At 33.8% G+C, this 26,566-nt stretch overlaps 1 protein-coding gene across 2 annotated transcripts; it reads left to right on the forward strand.

Annotated features, from left to right (window-relative positions):
- The first annotated feature begins 120 nt into the window (after positions 1 to 120).
- On the forward strand, positions 121 to 25,845 carry LOC128555750 (uncharacterized). 2 transcript variants are annotated; one of them, XM_053539096.1, is made up of 23 exons: positions 121 to 287; positions 788 to 908; positions 1,364 to 1,421; positions 2,096 to 2,272; positions 3,050 to 3,211; positions 3,712 to 3,986; positions 4,997 to 5,057; positions 7,953 to 8,236; positions 8,844 to 8,898; positions 9,286 to 9,545; positions 10,420 to 10,474; positions 11,069 to 11,227; positions 11,811 to 11,987; positions 13,356 to 13,609; positions 14,215 to 14,293; positions 14,519 to 14,748; positions 15,201 to 15,303; positions 15,664 to 15,902; positions 16,508 to 16,568; positions 16,898 to 17,054; positions 17,965 to 18,056; positions 20,921 to 20,957; positions 24,398 to 25,845. In XM_053539096.1, exons 1-23 carry the CDS (start codon positions 237 to 239, stop codon positions 24,449 to 24,451), a joined length of 3,201 nt encoding a protein of 1,066 aa, XP_053395071.1. In that variant the 5' UTR covers positions 121 to 236; the 3' UTR covers positions 24,452 to 25,845. The 2 variants fall into 2 exon arrangements, with proteins under 2 accessions (XP_053395071.1, XP_053395070.1); XM_053539095.1 differs by lacking the exon at positions 20,921 to 20,957 and having other exon boundaries at positions 24,398 to 25,843.
- Positions 25,846 to 26,566: the final 721 nt, after the last annotated feature.

Genomic DNA, 26,566 nt, shown 5'->3' on the forward strand with positions numbered 1-26,566 from the left:
AGCAAAAAAAGAAATTTGTAAGGAAAATAATTTTCTATTGTCCTAAGCTGTATTACATAATTATTGTTGTAATTACTAAAACATTATTACTAAATGCAGTAATAGTATAAAAACTGTCATTTTCTATTCTTTCCAGTGATCTTGTTGCCAAGGTTACATACAAGTTGACCTTTAATGGAAGTCTGTTAACCCCTGGTGACCTTCAGCCCTTAAACACCACTGTACTTCAGAATGCAATGAGCTCAGCGACTTTGAATCAGATATACACTGTATTAGATAAAACACAGGTAGACGTTTATTTATATTATTTCCTTATATTTTAACAATATATAAAGGAATGAGTTTTTAGTTTTCATTCTCGACGATGTTTTGAAAGTTTCATGATAAGAGGAAAGAGACTGAGTTTGAGAAATGTTTGACCATGTGGTGATCTTTTTCAGTAAAAACTGGTTGTTATTACTATACTAGTTATATCTTTAACATTTAAATATGCACTGGAGCTTGGTTTGAAATAGTCCAAATCACAAACACCTATCACAGTGGTCTTGACTTTAATCATCTGTCATACATTGTAGTCTCTTCCAGAAATATGTTGTAACGAGATCCAGAATAAAGCCGTATGTAAGCGTGTGCAATAACATACATGTGATATTTTTGAGACTTACTTAATGTCATTTCTTTGATAACGTTTTAAATGACAACTTGCATGACCAGCGGTTTCTGAAAATCAGTAGAAATTGTTGCATTTCTTATAAAAATATTTTTAAGTTTGAGTCATTTGTTGCAGGTTAGAAATCTAGTGAAATATAATCAGATGTTTTCTATTGTGATGACGAGATCATTACTGGATATTGACAGGGCAAAGTTCCAGCTACAGCTGAAACAGGCATGGATTGCTTATAAAAATGGTAAATAGATCTATAAACAGAATACAGTCAAACCTTTTTTTTAAAAAATACGCCAGTGCACGAAGGCCATCTTTACCTAAAGACCGTTCGCTTCATTTACAGTGTTTCCATTTGTAGGCTATTTTAGCATTGAGTAAGGATCATCTTCAGTTCAAATTCGGCTCTTTGCTTTTCACAGATAGTCTATATAAAGAAATTCAAATGACTTTTAGAATGTTGCAATGGTCTTTTTAAATGTTGAGAACTGTGTATACAAAGCAAGCAGTGGACATGATAACAGTAATTCAACTGTACCTTATCTTTCATGTTTAAAGATGGTGAACAATCTTTAGGTCTGCAAAGCACATAAACAGCCGAACTTCAAAGACAAATAAATGATTGTTTCTTTTACAATGTCCTTTTTAAACTGATATGGCCAGATACTGCTTATGTGGTTGTGTTGTATTTTCTTTCAGATGCGTCAGTTAGTGTTGACCTGCAGCTACAAGAAGAGTTTACTGAAACCAGCACAGGGTATGATGTTTATATGACTTGTTATTATCTTGTCTGTTTGTATTCACACGGATGCGATATTTTCAATACAAAATGCCAGTTTTTATTGCGAAATGCTTGTTAATTTTCAGTAAAACTAATGCTGCTTTATTACATTTTTTCAACGAATAATTGAATATAAAATTAGAATAAAATATACCTGGTAATTTCAAATTGAGGTCTTTTCACCGGTGTGGAAATATAAATTAGACACACTTTAAAAATAAGTTGAAAAAAAAAATGAAAGAAATTGAAAGAAAAATAAAATGCGTTTGTTTTACTTGTAAATTCAAAATATCTTTCACTCATGAACACCAGGTCGTGATCTTATATCTTGTGTCCACTCAATGAAACGTATTTTGATCTGACACTGAAACAAACAAATATCCTCCATAGTTTTTTTTTTTGTCTAATTTTGGAAAAACAGATTTGGATGTAGTCTAAAACGTTTGAAATATATGGATTTATTTCTTTAACTTAGTTTCTACATACAAAGGGCTGACGACCATTATGTTAAGCTGGACATTTGAATGTTGTTGATATTAAATGAAGAAGGATCTCAATTTACTGATTTCTACTAAAATACCTCCGTTCTTAAAACAGCCTATTAACTATACATTGGCATAGTTTTTATTTCTGTTTATACTTTTTTGCAGACGACAGTTATGGATGATCTCGTATTCTGTGAGAAGTGGTCAGAAGATGTTTGATGTTCAGCTGGATGAGGACATCTCTGCTTCCCTGCTGGCATCGCATGTAACATTAATGGTGCATGGAACCAGTAAAAAATATGCTGACTCATTCTTTAGTACAACAAAAGAGAAGCTTGTCAGGTAAAGAAATGAATGTTCAAACTTAACCCATTAAAAATATAAATGTTTAATTAACATTTTTTTACCATTTAAACTTTTTATAAAAAGACGTATTTTAAAAGCGTTACAAATTAGATATGTGTTACCTTGATGATGCATGGAAAAGGTAAAAACATTCTGAATCATTCTGTAGTGCAACAAAAGAGAAACTTGTCAGTTTCAAACTTTCCCTATTACAAATATGAATATTAAATTAACATTTTTCCCAACTATTAAGATTTCTTATTTTAAAACGTCAAAATATGGATAGAAATGGGGAAATTGTTTACTGATTAGTTAAAATTGACCATCTTAAATTACGGATATGGCATCATGGATGAGTTGCATGTCCAGTTTAATGTAAAGGAAATTTAGGACATTGTTTGCCAGAGAGTTCTTTGCAGTATTTGTTTATAAAACACAGGGTTGTCTGAAAGACAGTATCAATAAATTTGCTTTTTAGTCTTACAGTAGATGTTTTGTTGCTTTATAAACTCGTAAAATGTAACGCAGAAATAAACCATTCTGATGTTTCAAAAGTTTCGATAATGTGGTGTATATTTGAAGGAAAGCCCATTTCACATGTATGCATTTTGTCACTTTTTGGGCTTATTTAAGTGATAAACCTTGATGAGCACAATCCAGACAGATCATCATGAGTCTTCATTTTTTTTTATTATTATGTAACTGAATATAATATCATCACTGAAAATAATTGTGTCAAGCAGAATGACCTTATAACATTGGTTTATCTTTCAGGAACTCCGATTTGTTTGTGTTGTATACCAGTGGTCGTGTCGGTGAAGTCAACAGAGGTCAGTTCTCAAGTGGCATTCAGCAGGCATGGAATATCAAGTATGGGGAAACCAAAGTGATCGCCCTTGATATTGTAAGCGAAGATGAGGTGCTAGATGAAAAGAGGTAAGCAGATTAATTTGATGATGTATAAAGATAATTTAGTGTAGATTTACCTTTAGCCTGCTTGAGGCAAGTAATCCTGCCTTTGCGACAAATGCAGACCAAGATCAGGCTGATCATGGTCTGCACTGTTCGCTATGCAGTCTGTTAATTTTCAGTGATCACCCCTTTGATAACCAAGTGGTACTGCCCAAATTGAATGATGGACCAGTCCATTTTAGAAAAGCATGGTAAAGGTTAACACAAATTTATACAGCATATGTCTAAGTGTGTATCTGAACTTATTAACCAATGCATACCTTAGATATTTTTGAAGATTTATTGCATCGTTGATATCATATTTATTGTTTTATACCAAGCATATGTACTACAGATTTGTATGTATCATCTAAGTTTGTACTTGAACGTCACAGATGCTTAAATTAACCATAGCTTTGTTAAATATTCAAACTAAAACTTAGGTATCTTAGTTATATATTAAATGTAATTGTATTTTTTTTCAGTCCCATGAGCTTTTGGAGACTTTCATACAGAGTGACAACCAACAAACAGTCACCACAATCTACAGCACGCAACACCCGTGCACTACAAACAAGTGACGTCAATAAAATAAAAGTGAAAAACGTGCACAATGAAAATTATGCCATTTGGACTTGGGATTACACGCCTGTACAGAAATCGAAGACATTTGGAATTGTCCTGTCACAGAGGGTGTTTAAGGATGATACTGCTCGTGTTCTGAATGTGGTCGTTGAAGCTGTTGCTGCTAATTTGGATGGTGAGATTAACCTGTTGCATCAATATCTTTATTTATTTCATCTTTGCTGCAAGGTTGGATGGTGAATTTATCATGTAGTATAAATATTTCTTTGTTTATTAAATCAAGTTGTTGCTTAATTGGATGTTGAGTTTATCATGCTGCATACATTTTTATAAAAGTATTTATTTTATCCTGTGTTGAGGTTGATGGTGAGTCTTTATGCATAAATTCCTTGTGTTTTTATCTTGTTGCTACGGAAACAGACAATGGGTTCTATTCTTTTGAATAACTAGCTGATAGAGAGTTGATCTTTACACTCTGGCTGCAGAATTAATGTGGAGTTGATCTTGATCTTAAATACATATTCTAATATGCTTGTTTCTGTTAAAACACGCTTATGCTAAAATGACGTCACGTTAACGTGCGATGACGTCAATGATTTTGGTGCGACCAAGAAAGAGCGCTTCTATATTTGATCTACTGTTGTAGATTAAGGGCATATTAGAATCGGAATAATGTATAGCAAAAACGTGTTTTACCTAACTTGTTGCACTCAAAATCGGTTATGCGTTGCCAGAATAATTCACTCGGAATACGCCCTCGAGAAATTCTTCCGCGGACGTATAACCTCTTTCCGTGTATTAATAACAATAAAACACGGTTTTTCTATACATAATTTCTTAATTTTTACACTTCTAATCTGATGATGATATGAGTTATTTATAGAAAACACGGGAGTACTTAATTCAGATTAATTTGCAGAAAAACCTTTGGAAAATGTTAGCATTAATTGCCATCAAAGTATACTGCAATATGATATGTCATGTAAATGTACAGTCAACCACGACTGTACAGACAAACGTTTGCGAAACGAAAAAAATTGTCTTTGTTCACAAGTGGTCTATCATCAGAGGTACTTTGCTTATTGTTATATGGGAAGAGAAAAAAGAGGCCTTTTAATGAGGTTTTATAACAGTGGTCTTTTTATCGGAGTTTGACTGTATAACTACGGTATGCTTATGTTACAGGTGTGACAGCAAATGACTTGACTGTTGGTACATATCAAGAAAAAGTAGTCTCGTCCCAAAGGTATGTAGATAAGCGTGAACTCACTTATCATCTCATAGTGTATAGCCCTGTAGCTTTGTCTAGTAAGTGGTATTTCGAGTCTGTATTGGTAATAAGCATATGTGTCATGAGCTTGATATCTCCAACTAAACTTCATCTAACATAGATTATTGAAATGTATCGCTTTGACATAAGTAAACGCATAGTTACACACCAATGTTGTATTTTAATAAAATCTGGAAAAAAATGATCATTTGAAGGCATAGAATGGAACCAAGTAATTAGTAACATACTCCGTTTGATTGTTTATAACATATTATGAAATGTGCAACACCTCTTATGCCCCCGCCCCCCACTCCCCGTCAGCAGCGGCTTAGGCATACTTTTATTAATGTATATTATACGCATATGCATTGAATAGACGTCATAATCCTGAACAAAAGTGAATCAAAGTGTTAACCTTAAATCTAAAACCTTTATTACACTGGCCTCCTTGCCCGAGTTATTAAAATCGCTGATTTCTTATCAATTGGCACTTACCACTACAAGTTTAAAAACGAAATTGGGGTGCAGAATTCTTTCATGTGAGGAAGCCCGCCAGCTGGCTTAATGAAGGTCAATAAATCTACCCGGGTGCCTGAAATAATGCCGAGAAGGCTCCTGGGGTCTTCCTTTGCCGTCAGAAAGGGGCGATGTCGTCACATAACTTAAGGTAGTAGATGTGTAATAGAGTACCTCCTTTTTGAAGAGTATTCAATTCCTACCATAAACCCACATTTACTGCAATTCTCAGGGGGGCGTAGGTTCAAGCCCTACTGGGACCAAATTTTTTTTCCCCTTATTTTCGATATTTTCTAGTAAGTTTTTACTTCTTTCAAGACTTATGATAGATTTATTGTACAAAAATGAAAAAAAAAACATTTGCTAAGCGATTTCTTGCTGTTCAAAGTGAATTTACTACTTAAACAGAAGGGGTAGAGTTACACATCTGTAAAAATATTGAGTTACATGTGGTAAAAGTTCTCTGTTTTGCTTCCATTCTTTAGATTACATATTGTGGAAGAAATTTAGGTAGGATTTACATCTGTCCCAAGGTAATTTTTGAATGAAGTAAGCAAAATTCAAAACAGAAACAAGGATTCGACCTTATTTTTACAACGTTGAAATAAGAATTCTGTATCATTAAATCCGTTTACTTGAGGAACACTATATAAAATGATATCCACATTTTTATTTTGTGTTTAATAATTGTTTAACTATAGTTTGATGATTCTTTTATTAAAATTAATGGTAAAATGAGTTCTCTGCAAACATTTTATATAGCGTCCATCACTTTGAAATTTTTCTCTACTTGAGCTAGAGGAGATACCACAAGTTATACAAAATTTAGAAAAAACGGCATGGTAAAAGTTGTTTAAAATTTGCAATGCAGTGCAAAACACGGTCATCTTTAAGAATATACCATGCAAATGCCATTTTGTAAACATTGCTATTACACCTCTACTACCTTAAGCGTTTTCTATGACGTTAAACCAACACAAAATATACTTTTACATGTTTATTGAAACTGAAAAATAAATTAATATGATTTAATTTTTATGCCCAACTTTTTTTTTTGCGGGGTGGGGGGGGGGGCATATAGATTTGCCCTTGTCCGTCCGTCCGTCCGTCCTTCCGTCCGTCCGTCCGAGAATGTTGTGTCGCGCCTGGCTCCAAAAGTGTTTGACGCAGAGTCACAAAACTTTACAGGAATGTTGGTCAGCATGTGTAGTTGTGCACCTGGGGTTTCGCGTCCGGATTCATTCAGTCATGTAGGAGTTATGGCCCCTGACTTTGTAAACATTGATCATTTTAGTGTTGTGTCGCACCTAGCTTCAAAAGTATTTGATGTAGAGTCACAAAACTTTACAGGAATGTTGGTCAGCATGTGCAGTTGTGCACCTGGGGTTTTGCGTCCGGATTCATTCAGTCTTGTAGGAGTTATGGCCCCTGACTTAGTTAAAAATTGGTCATTTTAATGTTGTGTCGCGCGTAGCTCCAGAAGTATTTGACCTAGAGTCAACAAAGTTTACAGGAATGTTGGTCAGCATGTGCAGTTGTGTACCTGGGGTTTCGCGTCCGGATTCATTCAGTCATGTAGGAGTTATGGCCCCTGACTTTGTAAAAATTGGTCATTTTAGTGTTGTGTCGCACCTAGCTCCAAAAGTATTAGATGTAGAGTCACAAAACTTTACAGGAATGTTGGTCAGCATGTGTAGTTGTGCACCTGGGGTTTTGCGTCCGGATTCATTCTGTCATGTAGGAGTTGACATAGTTAAAAATTGGTCATTTTAATGTTGTGTCGCGCGTAGCTCCAGAAGTATTTGACCTAGAGTCACCAAAGTTTACAGGAATGTTGGTCAGCATGTGTAGTTGTGCACCTGGGGTTTTGCGTCCGGATTCATTCAGTCTTGTAGGAGTTATGGCCCCTGACTTTGTAAAAATTGGTCATTTTAGTGTTGTGTCGCGCCTAGCTCCAAAAGTATTTGATGTAGAGTCACAAAACTTTACAGGAATGTTGGTCAGCATGTGTAGTTGTGCACCTGGGGTTTTGCGTCCGGATTCATTCAGTCGTGTAGGAGTTATGGCCTCTGACTTAGTTAAAAACTGGTCATTTTAATGTTGTGTCGCGCGTAGCTCCAGAAGTATTTGACCTAGAGTCACCAAAGTTTACAGGAATGTTGGTCAGCATGTGCAGTTGTGCACCTGGGGTTTTGCGTCCGGATTCATTCAGTATTGTAGGAGTTATAGCCCCTGACCTAGGAAAAAAGTTGTGTCCTTTGTTATGTAGTGGGGGCATCTGTGTCCTATGGACACATTTCTAGTTTTGTTCATGCTTTAATAGAAGGAAGAAAAAAATGTTTCTCTTCTTTATAGCCAAGTGGGTTGGTCACTGACTTACATTTTCAAACACAACGGGAAACTAATTGATGCCAGTCGGCAGCCACAACTTGATGCATCAGCTTTACAACGAGCCATGAATTTCACCACACCTAGACATACATCTTATAAAGTGTATTCAACCTCCTATAATGGAGAGTATGAAGGGTTCCGGAAGTCTACAGACCAGTTCACCATTAATTTTGCCGGTCTGGTTCCAACGTATGTAACATCAAAACTAGAACCAGTCTTAAAGTCAACCTGGGAGCCACATTTGAAAAGTAAGCTAATTTTGTTCTTATGCCAATAACATAATTACAATTTATGAAAGTAAAAAGTATTTTGAATTAAAAAAGCAATAGCTATTTATAAGAAGAAACGTTATTGTGAAAAGTACTGCTCTGCAAAATTAATGGTCACAAACAGAGCAGACATATCTACCATTTCTGTTCGTGTTTCTTTTCGTTTTGTAACTACCATTTTTCATGTTTAAGTGATAAAGCGCTGATCCATCTTGAACAAAACATTTGCAAAATTCACTTATAGAAGTTATAGTTTAAAACTTGTGTTTTCATGCTCTACTCTGCAATATGAATATCAACAGAGCAGACATATCTTGGTAATGCACTGTCGTGTCTGTTTATGTTTCAATATTTTTGTAGTTGCCTTTTTTCATGTTGAGATGACCTTTGGCTTATTTCTTTTTTTAAGATACTATTTAGTTGTGGCATGACATTTATATTATTTTAGCCAGAGTTTGAACAGTGCTAATACGATACTTTGGGCATCATCAGAAGAAATTTGTTAAAACTATGACTTGGAAATTAAATTTAATGTTGTAAATATCATTTAATATCGGTATCTAATCAACATCAGTTTTATTTGCAGACCAAAAGGTTCGCATCCAAAGTTTAAGAAGAGAAGAATATATAGGAACCAAAGGGTGAGTAACTGATGCAGTTGTTACAAAGTTCATATTATAACTTTGCTACCAGTTATTTTGAAATTTGCATCTGAAGCAATGAAATGACCTTTGACTTTTTTGAAATTTACATCTGACGATCATTGATGAGCAATGAAATGACCTTCGACTTTTTTCAAATTTGCATCTGACGATCATTGATGAGCAATGAAATAACCTTCGACAACTTGCATCTGACGATCATTGATGAGCAATGAAATAACCTTCGACTTTTTTGAAACTTGCATCTGACGATCATTGATGAGCAATGAAATGACCTTTCACTTTGTAAAGAAAGTCATCATGATTCATCATCTCCAGCCTTGTTTCTAAACTTTCTTTGTGTAATTTTATGATTTTTTTTTTCAGAATGACTGTTACAAGGATGGTTTACTTTGTTGATTCTGATAGCAAACCAGTCTATCCATCACTGACCTTGACCCCTGATCCTACAGATGTAGTTACCAAGGCGAAATCTTCACTCGGGTCAACTTTACAACTATACAAGGGGTCTGACATGCGCAGCGTTGATTCATGCTATAAACTATTCGTATATAGAGGAAATCAAAAGATAAATACAGAAAACCTCCGAATCTCTCTGATAGATGCCTGGAATTCAACAAAAGACTGTATGTATCATTTTAATTCTTCTCTAGTGAGATTTTGATATTACTAAAATGTTTCAGAGTAGAACTGTATACGAAAGGAAATAATATGTACAATATATCAAATATCATTGGTTGAATTTGCTCTTTGAAGTAAATATGAAGTCCTATTACATTATACAAGATCTTTTTAATAGAATGAATCACATATCATTGGTTGATTTTACTCTTTGAAGTAAATATGAAGTCCTGTTATATTATACAAGATTTATTGAATACAATGAATCAGATATCATTGGTTGATTTTAACTTTGAAGTAAATATGACGTCCTGTAACATTATACAAGATTTATTGAATACAATGAATCAGATATCGTTGGTTGATTTTGCTCTTTGAAGTAAATATGAAGTATTGTTACATTATACAAGATTTATTGGATGTTATGCAATGAAGTGCCGTCTTCATACTTTTGGAAAACTTGATGTTCTATCAAAATGTGTACCTTGTAATGGTATGCTGTATATCAAATTTTGTCTGTCACCTTTAAATGAGCCAGTGGAAGATTTAATAAAACACTTGTATCATAAGAAAAAAATCATATAATTCGATTTTGTAAAACTATATTTTTGAGGTGATTTATGTATCCTTGCGGTAATGAATGAGTATTTCGATATAGAATGTACAGCGACTTTCCCTCGTCCCTAGCTCCACAGGATAACTGATGCAGACATATTTGACTGACTCCTTACACGTATTTCTAAGGATAAAATAATTCAATTCACGAAAATTACTTTTGCTTTATTTCCTATTTTCCACACTTGATAAAAGACTTTTAAATTTGTGAAAATATGACAGACAAGGTAAACATTCAAAGAAAAAAAAAATGTATATTTGCAGTTTCCAGAGCCCACTTTGAAATATTGAAATCAGAAAAATACATTGGAGCTTTCGGGTAAGTATTCTTTCAATCCAAAGTCATATATTATTTTTATTTTCAATTTCAACCGCCTCCATAAAAAGTCTTACATGTTTTTGTTGGGGTTTAACAATTATGTCATATGGGGACTTTATCGAAAAAAAAAGCAGTGTGTAAATATGTAACTTCATCATTTTTTATCCATCCGACAAAAATAAATTCTATTTGAATTAAAAAATACTACAAGAAAATCATTTTGAACCGGCGTTGCCGGGAGAATGCATTTATTTTGTTTAAATTTTGTCGAGGTTCCTTTATAGATAACTTTGATATTTAAATACTTTCTTATTAGATTTCATTATGGTCACTAGTTGTATTGTCTGTTTAGTGTACAGTTGAAGTGTAGTTTTGTAATAACCGTTGTTCCATAATATATATTATAAACTACATATCATCAAAATAATTACATACATAATAACATATTTTCACTCTTGTTATGGAAAGGTTTTAAAAATAGCATGTAATCATGTCTTCTGGCACCCGCGCTTACCTCTGGTAAAAGTCTTGAACCTTAAAGCCGTAACCTGTAATGGACGACTAGCATAATAACCAACTAGTATTTCTTTGCAGGTCTCAGTTGACGGGTTTCCTTTACACTGTACGTTACATGGGAAGCGATGGCAAATCATGGATAAATGCAGAACCGGACGTTATCTTGGAGCCAGAAACAAGCCAAATAAGTAATTTACTTGCTGATGCCCGGCTCTATAGTGGCAAAATGAAGTTCAGGTATGTAAAACGTTGCTGATTCCAAGACATTTTGGAAAAATACAAGTGAAAACTGTTAAGTGTTGTGTATCGGTAAACATAGATATAAGAGAAGATTATAAAACAAGTTCAAACACGTAAGATTTTTAATTGTAACCAAAAATGTTGCTTGTAGATTTTGCATTAGTACCTTTTCAACACAACACGTATATTTTGGATAATAAAATATTCTTGGGCATGTTTTCATTTTTAAACTTGATATAACTACTCTCTATCTAAACATATTTCATTTAAATGAAAGGGCACAGCCATTAAAGTTAAACATTTTCGTTTTCTTGACAAAGCTGTTATTTATATTGTAAAACTATTTTGAGCAAATTTATCTCACAAAAACTTGTATAAAAAACTTGTAAACTCTTACAAATTTGGGAACCAGGACTTGTATCCTTCCTTAAGTTTTATAATAATTTATCTGAGGAATCCAAATGCTTTAATCCTTTCCTTTCTGTCAGATATTAAATTCTAATTTAACAGAAATATGTTCGCTATATACTGTAACAAATTCAGACAGTATATTAATTATACCTTGTTTGGCATCTTGCAGACATGCAGATTTACATCAAGTGCAGCTGTCCGGAAGTCTAAATAGGTCAAAGATCATGCAGCTTGAAACTACACTCCTGTCACTCTGGAACTCTTCAGTGTATAAAGAAAAGAAAATGGTAACCAATGTATCAGTCACTGTTGTTGGGGTGGAGGACACTGTTGACATGGCAACAAGGTAAATTGATCATATTTTGTTGTATCAAGTTTGGAGACAGACTCACTTGTCACTCAGACGACGATATTGCGTACAACGCTCAACAGTTGAATTCTTTTACCTGACGAAGAAAGTCACCTTGCGGATGTCGGTGTTTCTGTTCATTTGCCCCTTATGCTTCAAGTTCTGCTTAGAAGATTATGAATTAAACTATGTAAAGTTTTTTTTCCGGTTTGGAAATTTACGTAGAAACAATTTCATATTCTAGTCATGCCGAATAGCCGCGCTTGTATATTGTTACCGAAGGGACTTAGTATAATCTGAAAACAGACTTCGTCATTCGATTCATACATTGTGTACTTTTTGCAGATCCCTATTCTGTTCAAGATGGATTGGTTGGAAATAATGGCTGAATTGATACCACAGTTACTACAACTGTCAGGCAAGTACCAAAGTTCGTACACAAGCGTCAAGGTGTCACATTGGAAACAGGTATCATTAAATGTCTTCGACGCGTCACTGAGGACTTTGTTCGATTGGAGTGGACTTTCAAACAACTTGCAGAACTTTGAACATCAGTAAACAACTTGGGCAAGAAAAGAGTTGACTAGCTCAAGGTCAATGCAACTTCAGTGCGATAAAGGTAGTGATCTTTTACTTTGTCTTCCCTATATTTCATATCGATGGATGGATTTATTAACATAACTTGTGACTGAATGTTGTACATTTTAGTATAAGAAAGATTGTGCGCGCAGCCCAGTGTCCTAGCCCGCAAAGGTAAGTCACCATTGACATTAAAGGTCATTTTTCTGACTAGTGCATTGACATTCATAGCATGATTTTAAATAACTACGCATGAATGTGTGACACAGTAAGACGATGTGTCCTGCGCAAGACCCAGCTCCGTAGGTCAAAGGTCCTAAACTCTAACATCGGTCATAACTATTCATTCAAAGTGCCATCGGGGGCATGTGTCATCCTATGGAGACAGCTCTTGTTTTATTTAATTTCTTCATTTCTAAAATTGAAAATGCGCGAATTAAAGCCCGCGCGAAACAGACCTTTCACGTTTGCGAGAAGTTTCATGCCAGCGAATTTAAATGATTTCGCAGTAGATATTGAGATGTTTTCTTTTCCTGTGTTTGGAAATTACATTGAAAAAACACTGTATCATATCATATTCAGTAACATATGCTTCCTTCGGTTAATGTTACAAGTACTTTAGATAATACAATCTGAAACAAAAAAAAACATTTTCAATTGAAAATATCAATAACATTTGTACTTGTTTAGCAAGTAAATGCACATTCAAGTTCAAGTTATGGGGATAGTTCTGGTTGGGAAATAAATGTTTACAACTCTTTGAATATACCATTCTACTAACTTCAGACAAATTATTCCAAAAGTATCGTACACACTGGATGTCGCTGACGCGCCTGTCACATCATGGGAAACACGCCCGTTATTAATAAAAGATCTTCAGACAGCAGTCACAGAGGACTTTGGTTCAGATTTGGAGTTATGGACAAACTTAACGAACACACTTAGACAGATTTACTTTGAAGGCGATGCAAAAACTAACTATGGCAAGAAAGGAGAGTTGACTAGTGCAGTTGTCACTGCATATTCAAGTGCAAACAATGGTAGGTATCTTTTAACTTTTGTTTTAACTTACTTATTTTACATGGATCATAGATGAAACTCTCGCAGCTTGTAACAGAACTCGGTGACTGATAACTTTGCTTCGTCAGTTTTAGGGTATAAGAAAAGGACTGTGCAGACCGCAGGCAAATTTGCAGTCCTATGGCTTCCGGCTTGTGAGTAAGATTCTGCGTATTCACCATTTCACCTTGGGTTTATATTTTTGCTGACGTTCACTTAGACAGTTCGATAGAAACATCTTTTGATTCTTAAACAAGGCAGCTGGTTCTGCACATTCAGAAGTTTCAATTCTGATTCATACGCAGTTCAAATATTTTCTTGTAAAAAGTCAACAACATATTTTTCAAGTTATTTGGCACCAGAACAGGAAGGGCAAATAAACTAGACTTCAAAGGAAATTAATTTTAGAACATCTAAATGTGAAATACGTAGGTCCAGTGACAATTTATATTTTGATTATACATTATATTCTTTGTTGCATTTTTTCGTATTTCCTTAGAAATAATCAAAGCAATACCGGTATTATTTACAATTTTGGTTTTCTCTTACATAGACGTAATAAGTAAAACTGAGACGTATTTTTCAGTAACTGAAGATACGGTGAATCTTCAACTGGTCGAGGAACAGGAACTCTCGGAGGCTAACTATGTCACTGATAATCTCTGGTAAGTTTTGCCTCTTATGGTGCGTTTGTTTTTTCCTTTATTAGATTTTCCGGTTAAAATATTAAGAATGCCTTTCGCAACCGAACTGTTAGCTACTGCCATTAATTTGACTTGTTGTGCTATATAAGTTTGATACATTAGTTTGATATGCCTTTTATTGAGGAAGGACATAAAAACGTTCAGTTCAGTTGCTTACCTTTACTCACCATTTACTCCAATTTGTAGGTCACCTGTGACAGTATTTAAATATGGACTGTCAGTCAATAACACAGAAGCAGACGAGATTTCACCTCCTACAGATGAAGAGTTATCAAGGGCATTAACTCCGCACAATGTTAAGGTTGCTGGTGTTGCTAGAAAATTGAGAAAGTTATATCTTGTCGGGGCTAAAGCAGACATGAACTATACAGCAGTGGGTATATCAGTGAGAATGTCTTGGTCCCAGACAAACACAGGTATTACTGAAATACAGGTACTATTGCGTTTTTTTTACAGGAGGAACAATCATGTACTATAGCAAGATATATTATATAAATATATTATCATTTCAATAGGGAAAATATGTGTGACTACTTTTAAAATTATTTTGTTACTACCCTCCTTTCCACACACGGACAATGTCTTTCTCTCGAGACTTAATGATGACTGATGACATCTCTGTCAAATATGGTTTTATAAGTATTTCACACTAGACGTTTTATGCATATCTAGACTTGTTTCAAAAGATTGGGTTCGAAGCTACAGTTCATTCTGTTTTTGTGCTTTTTGATTTTAATATAAAAAATTAGGAAAACTGTGAGCGTTTCCATTTTTCATTTACAGCAACAATACAGATATATCAAGAAATTTTACAAAGAACTTTTAAACAAAACGTAACAATCGATTCTTATTTTTGTTTCTTCTCTAGACCTAAACACAGCTTTTGTTGGTGTGCATATGAAAACTCCATCTTCAAGACACAGCAGGGACACATCCCTTAGCTCAGAATACATGCTTGTTGGAAAGAATGGGTAAAATACTGTTTTAGTGTTAAAATTACGTTTGTCGAATTGTACAATCGCGTTGTGATTGATTAAGCTCTTTTTATTCAATTAGGGCTACATTTATCAAAAAAACAATTTGTTACTTACAAGTATTGGTAAATTTTCATGCAAAATACATAATGTTTCAATAGCTTTTTCTTGTAGTGAATAATTACGGTTCACAGAGGTTTGATAATCGAAAGTTCCATGCTTATGTTATATTCTCAGGTAGATGATACATTTCTGCTGTATCCTTAATTGGTACAAGACAGCATGATTATAGAATTCATTAGGCTGTAATAGATTAACACATATTTTCAATAGAATATTACTTATTACTATTTTTAGGGAAGAAATTACTCCAGTACAGTTCACAGTGTCTGTAAATGGAGAAGAACCAAACAAAGCCCTGGTCTCCCCTCCTGAGGACATGGTCCTGGATGAAAACCTTAAACACGCCAAAACATCCACATGCGGATGTAAACCACGTGCCCAAGGCCATGTGACTCTAGAAGGAAAGACAGCAGATACTGAACAGGCAAAGATACTTGGTGCAGTGAAAGAAGCTGTGGATCAAGAAAATGCTGGTAAGGCTTTGATAAACATGGATGCAAATAGTTCGATAAAAAATATTTCTATAAACATATATAAACATTTCCTATGAAAATGAATCCATACACTGCCTAATTTCTGTTCATGACACCACTGAAGCTTCAGTGCCTCACTTCATAGATAAAAGGTACCCATGACAAAACAAAGACTCATTTTAAGTATTTTCATAAGAGGTATGAGATGCGTACGCCACATTGTTCCAGCTTACGCGGAACTTGAATTATATATAACGTTTGAAAGGACTCTATGATAACAAAATACAGGAAAATATAGCAACACTGAGTCATAGTACGGGGAGACACATGACTAAAATCTCTCCTCTCCAAAGTGACAACCTGTGGACAACAACCTAATTCCAGTCTTACCAGTGTTATTGCTTTTCAGCGGTATCGGTGTAGTTTCAAACATTATTACTCCTCAAGTGTGTGAACAGCCATTGCAGATAAGGAACATCAGGTGTTTATTTACTAGTGTAGAATCGCATGTACTAATAACATCTAAATCAGGTTTCTGATATGTTTCCGTCTGTAGAGTTTTACATGCTGTTTTTATATATAGATGTAACATTGTCTTATTACAGATGTAGACTCGAGTCATTTATCGGTAGAGATCATCAAAGTTGAGGACACACAAGATGATGGGTAAGCCAATATAAGACAAAATACCATACCTAAAGACTTCTCCCTTTCATTATTGTAATTATTGATGATATGGAACATATTTATTGAACAAATCAAAAAGCTAAATTAAAACTAAAATAGTAAACAGACCTTTTAGTTCAAGACAAAATGGTTATTAAAGGCATTGACTATTTTATCTATGGAAAAAGTACAAATACAAGAAATATGGTTTATAACTTTGTACTTCATAGTAGAAGACAAAAATGTATGCTTCTATAAAATGGTTGTAACAAGTAAGAAGTTGGTAAAACCGACAAAATCTCGGTTATATATTTTTTTTATTTTTATAGAAAGGACATATCTACAGTAACATACAGGGTAGACTGTGTAAACAAGGGTTGTGATGTGGAGACATTGAAAGCCCCTAGCAGAGCAGTGCTGGAACAATCTCTAGGGCAAGTTGGAAAGACTTTATACTCAAAAGCAGAACCAACTGAGAAAGAAGAGGTTGGTTTTTGTAGCTTTCTGCAATGTTCAGTTGTATGAAATTGTGTTTCAAGAGCCATGATTTGTATAATATTAAGCAAGCAATATTTCTATCAGCATCTTTTCTTATAAGAGAAAGCAAGTTAATATCAGGGTTAATAATGACATAAGACATATCTAGAGGAAATGTCCATTCGTTTATCCAAAACCTTTGTGTGTGTAAAAGCTTCCTTGGAAAAGCACAAAGTTGCATTTGTTAAAACTATCTTGATATTATGTTAGCAAAACGTCGGATAAAATATATTTGCAGAAATAATTCAGAAACAATATATCAATTAAAATTCTCTTAAATATAAAGTTCATCTGTACGAGTTATCAACGATTAATAGTGAATGTAATCACTGATTAAATTACTTTAGTGGTGGTTCTAACCAGGTGCCAAGTCGTGACGAAATAATGCACGGAGGGGCACCTGGGACCTGGATAGTCGCCATAAGACTTCCGTTATGCCGAGCGACGTTTAACCCAACAAAATAAATAAACAAATAAATAAATAGATTATTTAGAAAGGGTAGATGCTGAAGTCGTTTATATTGATCTTATTGGAAATTGCTTTATCGAATGCCGTTTATCCGCTGTATTTTCTGCAGGAATGTGACGCGAACATGTAAAATTTTACTATTATATCTTGAGATTATGATTATACCACGTAGCTGATTCTTGTGTGGTTGTTTTATTAGTCACCAATATAAGTGTCGATTACAGGAAGATGTAAAAGCATCGGAGTCGCATGTCATGAACATGTGAATACATGTTGCTATGTGTTTTTGTTGTTTTTCGTCTTCATAAGTGTTAACTATTGCATTAAGTGTAGACAAACATGATATCAGGTATTAAAATGTTAACACATTGCATTTGCTATTTCTTGCAGAGAAAATGGTTAATACCAGTAGCTGTTGCTTGTGGGGTTGTGTTGTTTGTCATCATTATATGTGTCATCTGCTGCATTATGTATAGACGAAGGTAAGTGAATATTAGATAGTACTGTATAGTCCCAAGTACAAATTTCCAATCTTCATTAGTGTCAATTTTAGAAAAGATCCATCCAAATTCCTCTAAACCTTTAGGTTTCTTAGCACCCTTTTTAAAACTCCTATAGTCCGTAAACCATTACTTGAACATGTATGCAGTGGAATTTGAACAAATAAATGTCTCCCGTTCATATTACAAAGAACAACATTAGATTAAATGAAGCATTTCATTTTGGTTTCAACCCTTGCTTTTTACAACTTGCTTTAAGGTTTTAGAATGATTTCAACACAGTTTCTTGCATATATGTTCAGGTAGACACTTTTCCCATTAAAATGGATACATTTGAATGCAGTGACTCCCTGACTGCAATATAATATTCATAGAAAATGGTCAAAGGCTGTCGCATTCTTAGTGAGTTTCTGTTTTTGAACAGAGTAAATGCTTTTTGAACGGATTTTCTCTGACATATTATGAGCCAGTTGTGTTACAGATATTTGTATTTCACAAATTTAGCAGTAATCCATATTTGATTCTAATGGCTTACTTATAAAATATTTGAGTACCTTTCCAAATGCGAATATTGAATAACCCTTGTTTTTCGGAAAGACAACCCTTAGAAGTGAAATATTTAAACTATGACCAAAAGGCTATGATGGCAGGCAAGATTAATTCTTGGTCTTCATATAAAAATATTTTATAGAATTGTATCCTCTTGCAATGAGACAGCCATTTGCTTCTAAGTTTATTATACCTGATTTTGCACCAACATTATTCCAGGAATTGCTGTTTTAAGTTGAGGTGGAGGATTCTGTGTAGTTTTTGCTGTTTGTGCTTATATATTATCATACCTGCAAAACAAATTTGCTACTACATGTATAAACTGCACTTGTTATTTGTGTTCGTTTTTAGCTCACCTGTCACATAGTGACAAGGTGAGCTTTTGTGATCGCCCGTCCGTCCGTCGCCCGTCCGTCCGTCCACAATTTCCTTGTGAAAACGATAGAGGCCACATTTTGTATTTGATTTTAATCAAACTTGCACTCAACTTGTATGGGCAAAATATCTCGGTTCCTTTCGAAAACTGGCCAGATCCCATCATGGGTTCCAGAGTTGTGGCCCCTTAAAGGGCCAAAATTTGCTATTTTTGGTTTGTGAACACGATAGAGACAACATTTTGCAATCAACTTTAATCAAACTTGCACACAACTTGTATGGGATAATATCTCGGTTCCTTTCGAAAACTGGCCAGATCCCATCATGGGTTCTAGAGTTATGGCCCCTTAAAGGACCAAAATTTGCTATTTTTGGCTTGTGAACGCGATAGATACCACATTTTGCAATCAAATTTAATCAAACTTGCACACAACTTGTATTGGTATACTATCTCGGTTCCTTTCGAAAACTGGCCAGTTGCTATTTTATGCTTGTAAACACGATAGAGACAACATTTTGCAGTCAACTTTGATCAAACGTGCACACAACTAAAGTCTTGTATTGGCATACTATCTCGGTTCCTTTCGTAAACTGGCCGGATCCCATCATGGGTTCCAGAGTTTTGGCCCCTTCTGGGTTCAAAATTTGCTATTTTGGCTTTTGCAGCCATATAGAGACTTCATTTATGGTTTGATTTGATACAAACTTGCAAAATATCTTCAACAACAATAAATTTTGGATTCCATGATGAATCTATCAGATCAAATCATAGGTTCTGGAGTTATTTTATATCTGATTACCTCCCCTGATTTTAATCAAAATAGATTTATATCAGTAAGTACTTATGGGACTCATTTGAAATTTCATTTTTGTCATTAGTTGGACTCAGACAATCAGGGTAGATAACTAAGGACTGATTTATGTCAAATTACCTCCCTTTATTTCAACTTAAAATTGATATATCTCCATAACTAATGAAGATACTGATCTGAAATTTCATTCATGCCATCAGATGGACTTGGAAAATCAGTGAAGATACATATTGACTGAATTTATGACAAATTACCTCCCTTTATTTTTTATGTAAATGAATATACCTGGCAGCTTCTAATGAGATTGGTTTGAAACGTTTTTTATGTCTTCCATGGTAAGAAATTTCTACTTTTACTTACTTTTCTAATATACTGTTGTAAAGGCTTGTACTCTGTATCTTCTACATGCATATATCAATGCATGATTACCACCCCCCCCCCACCCCCCCTCCCCGATTTTAATAGAAATGGATTTATCTCGGTAAGTATTTATAGGACTCATTTGAAATTTCATTATTGTCATTAGTTGGACTCAGACAATCAGGGTAGATAACTGTGGACTGATTTTATGTCACATTACCTCCCTTTGTTTCAAATTAAAATGGGTGTATCTCAGTAACCAATGAAGATACTGATTTGAAATGTCATTATGCCATCAGATGGACTCGGACAATCAGGGTAGATAACTTTTGACTGAATCTATGACAAATTACCTCCCTTTATTTTATGTAAATAAATATACCTCAGCAGCATCTAATGAGATTGGTTTTAAATGTTATTTAAGTCTTCCAGGGTAAGGAATAGTCATGCTAGTACAAAATTGCAGCATTTGAGCCTAGGACCCTCAAACTTGGCATGGAGATTGGCCCTGACTAGTATGTGACCCATAGGTCAAAAGGGACTGTTAAAGGAAATATTTATCCTGATGATATTTAATGTGTATGCCTATGTGATCTATGTCAAACCTTGATCTTATCGTTAAGAGCAATGATACTCGGGTGAGCGATATAGGGCCATCATGGCCCTCTTGTTTAAGATTAACAGATATATGAATTCAATTATTTATGAAACTAGTATTGCCAACCTTTTAAGATAATTGACAAATTTCAGAAAGCAAGATAAGTGGAGAGTAGATAGCCCTGTGAGTGTAAGTTATATATCATGTTTTAGGAAATACGGTATTTAACAGGAGCTTCAATGCATGACTCGCTTTAGTTTCATTTAGTTACTACTTGCCATTCCATTTACTCATTTTATACAAGTTGTTTGTGCTAGTGTATGGATATTTATGCATGTGGGAACTGAATTATCTTTATGAGAATAAGATTTGGCTTAATTTGTCAAATGTGAGGTGCTATTTATATTAGAAATTGTTTAAAAGCAATAGTGTGACTAATGCCCGTGTATTACCATGTGTAAACAACAGTGTCCTTATCCGAATCAAAGGCTTAATTAAGATTTCTTTTCACCATTTTGGTAGGTAAATAACAAAGATGATTTATTACTAGTGACTGGGGTTCTAGAAAATACCAGTCACTGTACTATGATATTCTATTTCAATTTTGTTCATGTACAAATTATAATAAATATATTCTTTTTTATATAACATGTCCCTCAATATTTCTGATAAGATATATTTATGTACTTGGAAAACGCACATCTTAATTACTGCGTATAACTACCGGTTTTTTGTCTGCAGTGCGTTCACAAGTGCGAGTTCAAATCGTATTGTGTAAGGATTCCATACAACTGGCGTGAAGAGAGAACATATTAGATGCTTCATACCTACTGTTTTATCCACCTTACCGTAACAGGAATTTCCGTAAATTTGTGTTTTTATCATTCAAAATCAGGATGCGTTATACATCATTTCACTGGTTGTTGTTGTAACTTCTTTTATTTTAAAGATACCAGAAATATTTTCTGTTTCATATGTCAAAAATATACATATTCCTGTGTAAAAATCAGATCAAATCACAATTTACTAAAAAGATTCGAAGTATTAAAACTGTTTTACACGAGAATGTTCATTTTGTCTTAACTAAGATAATCTGAAAATTATATAACAATTCATCATCTAATACAGACAAAATCAAATTTAAGAGCATTTTAGGTACCAAAATGATTGCATTTTACAGTGGAAAATAACCTATCAAAATCATGTTTTTGTAAGTTATTAGATTTTGAACATTTAAAATGCTTCTTTTATTCCCTAAAAGATCTTTAGAGATAGATATGATTTAAATGATTTTGTCGCATTATTAGCTAAAAATTAAGAGTAACCTTGTAAGGAAAAGGTTTAATCAAACGGTAGGCAATTGCATTTTTCAGTTAAAAGTGTTTATATTTTCAAAGCATATCTATCAAACAGAACCCAGTGGAAAACACCAAATCTAAAAGTTTGCTTGTAACCTCTGGAGTTCCTCAAGGTTCTATTCTTGGCCCTCTTTTATTCTTATTATATATCAATGATATTGCTTTAGCTTCAAAGAGTGGCAATATAGACCTCTATGCTGACGACTCTACTATGTATGAATCCGATTATGATTTAGATAAAGTGCAAACTAAACTCCAGCAGAATTTAGATGTTGTGCAACAATGGTGCAATTTAAACAATATGTCACTTCATCCAAACAAAACAAAATGCATGGTTTTGTGTACTAAACAAAAAAGTAACAATTGTAAGAACTATTTTAAGTATTTCCAAGCAAGTAATAGAAAATGTCAAGGTTAAAAAATTATTAGGTATTTATATAGACAACACATTGTCGTGGAATGTTCAAATTGAAACAGTTTGCACTAAACTTAACTCAAAAATAGCATTGTTGAGACGTATGTCATACTATTTGACAGATGAAATGAAAAAGTTATTCTATAATGCATATATAATGTCAATATTTGATTATTGTTGTACTGTATGGAGTCAAGAGTTCTTTAAAGAAAATAATGAAAATTCAAGGTAGAGCTGCAAGAATAATTTGGAATAAAACTTTCCAAACAAGAACAAATGATATGTTAAAAGAACTTGGGTGGGTGTCATTTAATGAGAGATGTAACTTCCACACGGGCTGTCTTATTTACAAAGCTTGCAACTTCATATATCTCTGAAAATTTAACCTTTTCCAGCAATGAAACATACAATCTAAGACCTGCTGCTCATAATGACATAGTTATACCTAAATTTCGTACAAATTATGGTAATAAAACTTTTGTTACGATGGTGCAAATGTTTGGAATTCAATACCAAATGAAATTCGCTCCACATGTTCTCTAACATCTTTTAAAAAGAAATTTAAAAGTATATCTTGCAGTTGACTGCCTAAAGAATCTCTTTGTTTGTATCAGCTGAATTATAACTATGCCATTATAATATAATTGATTATTATAACTAATTAATAGCCTAAATGAAAATTGTATAAATGGATACTTAAAGGCAATATCTATTTTTAGGGGTATTTGTCTAAGAATGAATGTGATATTAATAAGGATGAATGTGGTATTAATTCGGTTATGTGATAGTGTAAATTGTATTTGGATGTTGTTGTTTTTCAGAGGGCCACATTTAAAATTAAGATGTATCATTTGTACTTTGAACTGATCTATATCTTCATGTGCTACCTTCTATAAATAAAGATGTTACTATTATTATTATTATTATTATTATTATTATATGCCTAGATGCTCAATCTGCATTTGACGTTAGCTGTTTTGACGAAAGCAAATGAACAACTTTTATATTAGGAATTTCTACATTGATGAGTCAGCGATAATGTCTTTAAATAAAGATTTAGTTGTTTGCCAGCGCTTCTGTTTATATGTCATAGCTAGTGATTTCATTTTATATCATTTTACTGCGAAGTAATACAAGTTTACTGAAAGTGAACGCTACCTTTCAAATGATTCCGAAGTAAAGTGAATTAACAGTGGCTAGTTAACTTTTCAGATACCTAAGCACAATGTGAAATTTTCGTAACTGGTGTACATTGAATTTACTTTACTTTATTAATATTATTTCTCCAATTTGATGTGAAGTAACGTCCACTCTGGTCATTTTATTCTGTCTTTTCTACGGCAAAGTACGATTATCTTTTAGCATGGCTGCATTTTCTATGAGTGAAGTTCAGAACATAAGTATTGTACCTGTAACTGCTTTTCCTTTGACTTTGATCCATTCAACTAAGTACAAAATATTTACTTTGATCACTTTATATTGTTACTGCTTTGCCTATGAATTTATATAGAATAGGCTTCATGAGCTTATATAACTGTGCAATGTTTTTTACTGTCAACATACTGTAAATATTATATATTGTAACTGCCCTTCAAGTTCGATTTTTCAGAAACTAAGTATTCATGCCTACTGACTTGGCTCCAGTCAAAGCAAAATATTTCTAAATAATGACTAAGTTAATCTCAAAAATTGCACGTTCCGTTAAGAGTTGCTTGAGAAACAAAATTATTCAACAGTCATGGTTGCACAGTACTCATAGATACATCTGTATGAGTTATGGTTACTGAATACTCTTCACTAACGTCAGTCTAGTTCTCTATGTCAACTAAAGAGTTCTTTTTTCGAATACTTTTCAGGCACAGAAAGAAGGGGGATTTCAAACAACAGGAAGTGGACGTGAGGGAACATAACAACTTCGACAAAGAACATTTCAGCGATCCAGCAGTCTTTGAAAACCCTGCATTCAATGTTGAATACAAGGAAAGATTGTAATACTCTACAGACATCATTTTCAAGGTGTGAACTAATATTCTGACATTATTGGCAACAGTTAGCCCAAAGAAACCTTGGATATGGAGAAAGTGCGTGAAAATGATGAAAAAGATGAAAATACGTCCTCAGGAATTCTCGGCATTGCAGATGGCGACTGATTCTGCTAAATGTACATATTCTTTAAAGGTCTTTCTGTCGTTACAAAGGGTAAAATTATTCTCTGCAATTATTTGGTAAAGGCCTAATATGGATATATTTTAGACTGTGTTTATTTAAAAAGTCTGATTTTACAAGACTTTTGTATTAAGTGTTTTATTTTTGTATTCATTATATATCACCAAAACATATCAGGCGGATTTAAGCAATACCTTAAACCATTTTCTAAATGTATTCTCTGGTTTGACATAAGTATTTTATTCATATTAACTGTGCTTAACTGGATCTCAAAACGTTTTGCTTGTGGAAGAAATGTGTTTTAAAAGAATGCTAAATCTTCCATTGTGTTTGTAAATATGAAGAACAAAGATCTGAAAAAATGCTATAAGATAAGGAGTCAATGATTTTCTGATTTGTTTAACTTATTTCCGTCGCATCATTTACAGTGTGAATGACAAACATACGAACGTTTATTTGAGTCTGTAAAAATAATTAAAAAAAGAAAAGAAAAAGAAACATGATTAAAGTAAACCTTATGAATATAACATTTTGTTTGTAAGTTTTGGTGACTTTATTGATGCTCCAGGATGTAACCTGGATAAGGGAGTGCGAATGTTTTAAAAGTATACAGGTGAATGTCGTTAATCCTCTATAAATATATGTTTGTATTTTATATACATGTGTATATGTTTCGTATGATATTAGTGTTCAAATGTTTTGACATTTCTTACAAAACTTTATTTTTCCGTTTGATATTTTTCTTTGTATCTTTATTTGTTCATCATACGTCAATTTATTTATAGACAAAATATTTTCTTTCAAGTTTTTTTCCCACAAAATTTAATCAAAACATGGCAGCTTTGATTGAAAGTTGATCGTGCTAAAAGTTTGGCAAATTAACACTGTTTCTCAGTGTATTTTACAAAGATATATCTATAAAAAATTATCTTTAATAATTCAGAAATGAGAATGATATTACTTGTAGTTCTATTGAATGAAGGGTGTAATAATACACACAAGCCAAAAATAGTTTTATTTTTCTTTCTTCTATTATGTACATATTTATTATATTTCTCAGATGTATGTACAGATATGTGACAATATTTTCTTTTAAAATAAATATTTTCTTAGAATCATGAAAGAGTTATTAAAGCTTTTATCTTAAATTGGCATTTGTCTTTATGGTATGCCTTCATTTTAAGGACCAACACAAACAAGTGTCATTAGCGGTTACTTTCGATAATCCGTTTACTATCAGTTGGAAACTGGTTCATGCCATGGGTTTTTAGCTCACCTGTCACGAAGTGGCAAGGTGAGCTATTGTGACCGCTTGATGTCCGTCGTGCGTCGTCCGTCGTGCGTAGTGCGTCGACAATTTCTAAAAAAATCTTCTTCTTGAAAACCACTGGGCAGAATTACACCAAACTTCACAGGAATGATCCTTGGGTGGCCCCCTTTCAAAATTATTCAAAGAATTGAATTCCATGCAGAACTCTGGTTGCCATGGCAACCGAAAGGAAAATCTTCTCAAAAACCAGAAGCCCCAGAGCTTAGATATTTGGTGTGAAGCATTGCCTAGTAGATTTCTACCAAGTTTTCTCAAATCATGACCCCGGGATCAAAATTGACCCCGCCCCAGGGGTCACTTGATTTTACATAGGAAAATCTTAAAAAATCTTCTCAAAAACCAGAAGCCCTAGAGCTTAGATATTTGACATGTAGCATTGACTAGTGCACCTCTACTAAAGTTGTTCAAATCATGACCCCGGGGTCACTTGATTTTACATAGATTTCTATAGGAAAATCTTCAAAAAAAAATTAAAAAATAAACCAGAAGGCCTAGAGCTTAGATATTTGACATGTAGCATTGTCTAGTA

Source organism: Mercenaria mercenaria, chromosome 3 (genome assembly GCF_021730395.1).
Source record: "Mercenaria mercenaria strain notata chromosome 3, MADL_Memer_1, whole genome shotgun sequence".
NCBI classification, from domain to species: domain Eukaryota; kingdom Metazoa; phylum Mollusca; class Bivalvia; order Venerida; family Veneridae; genus Mercenaria; species Mercenaria mercenaria.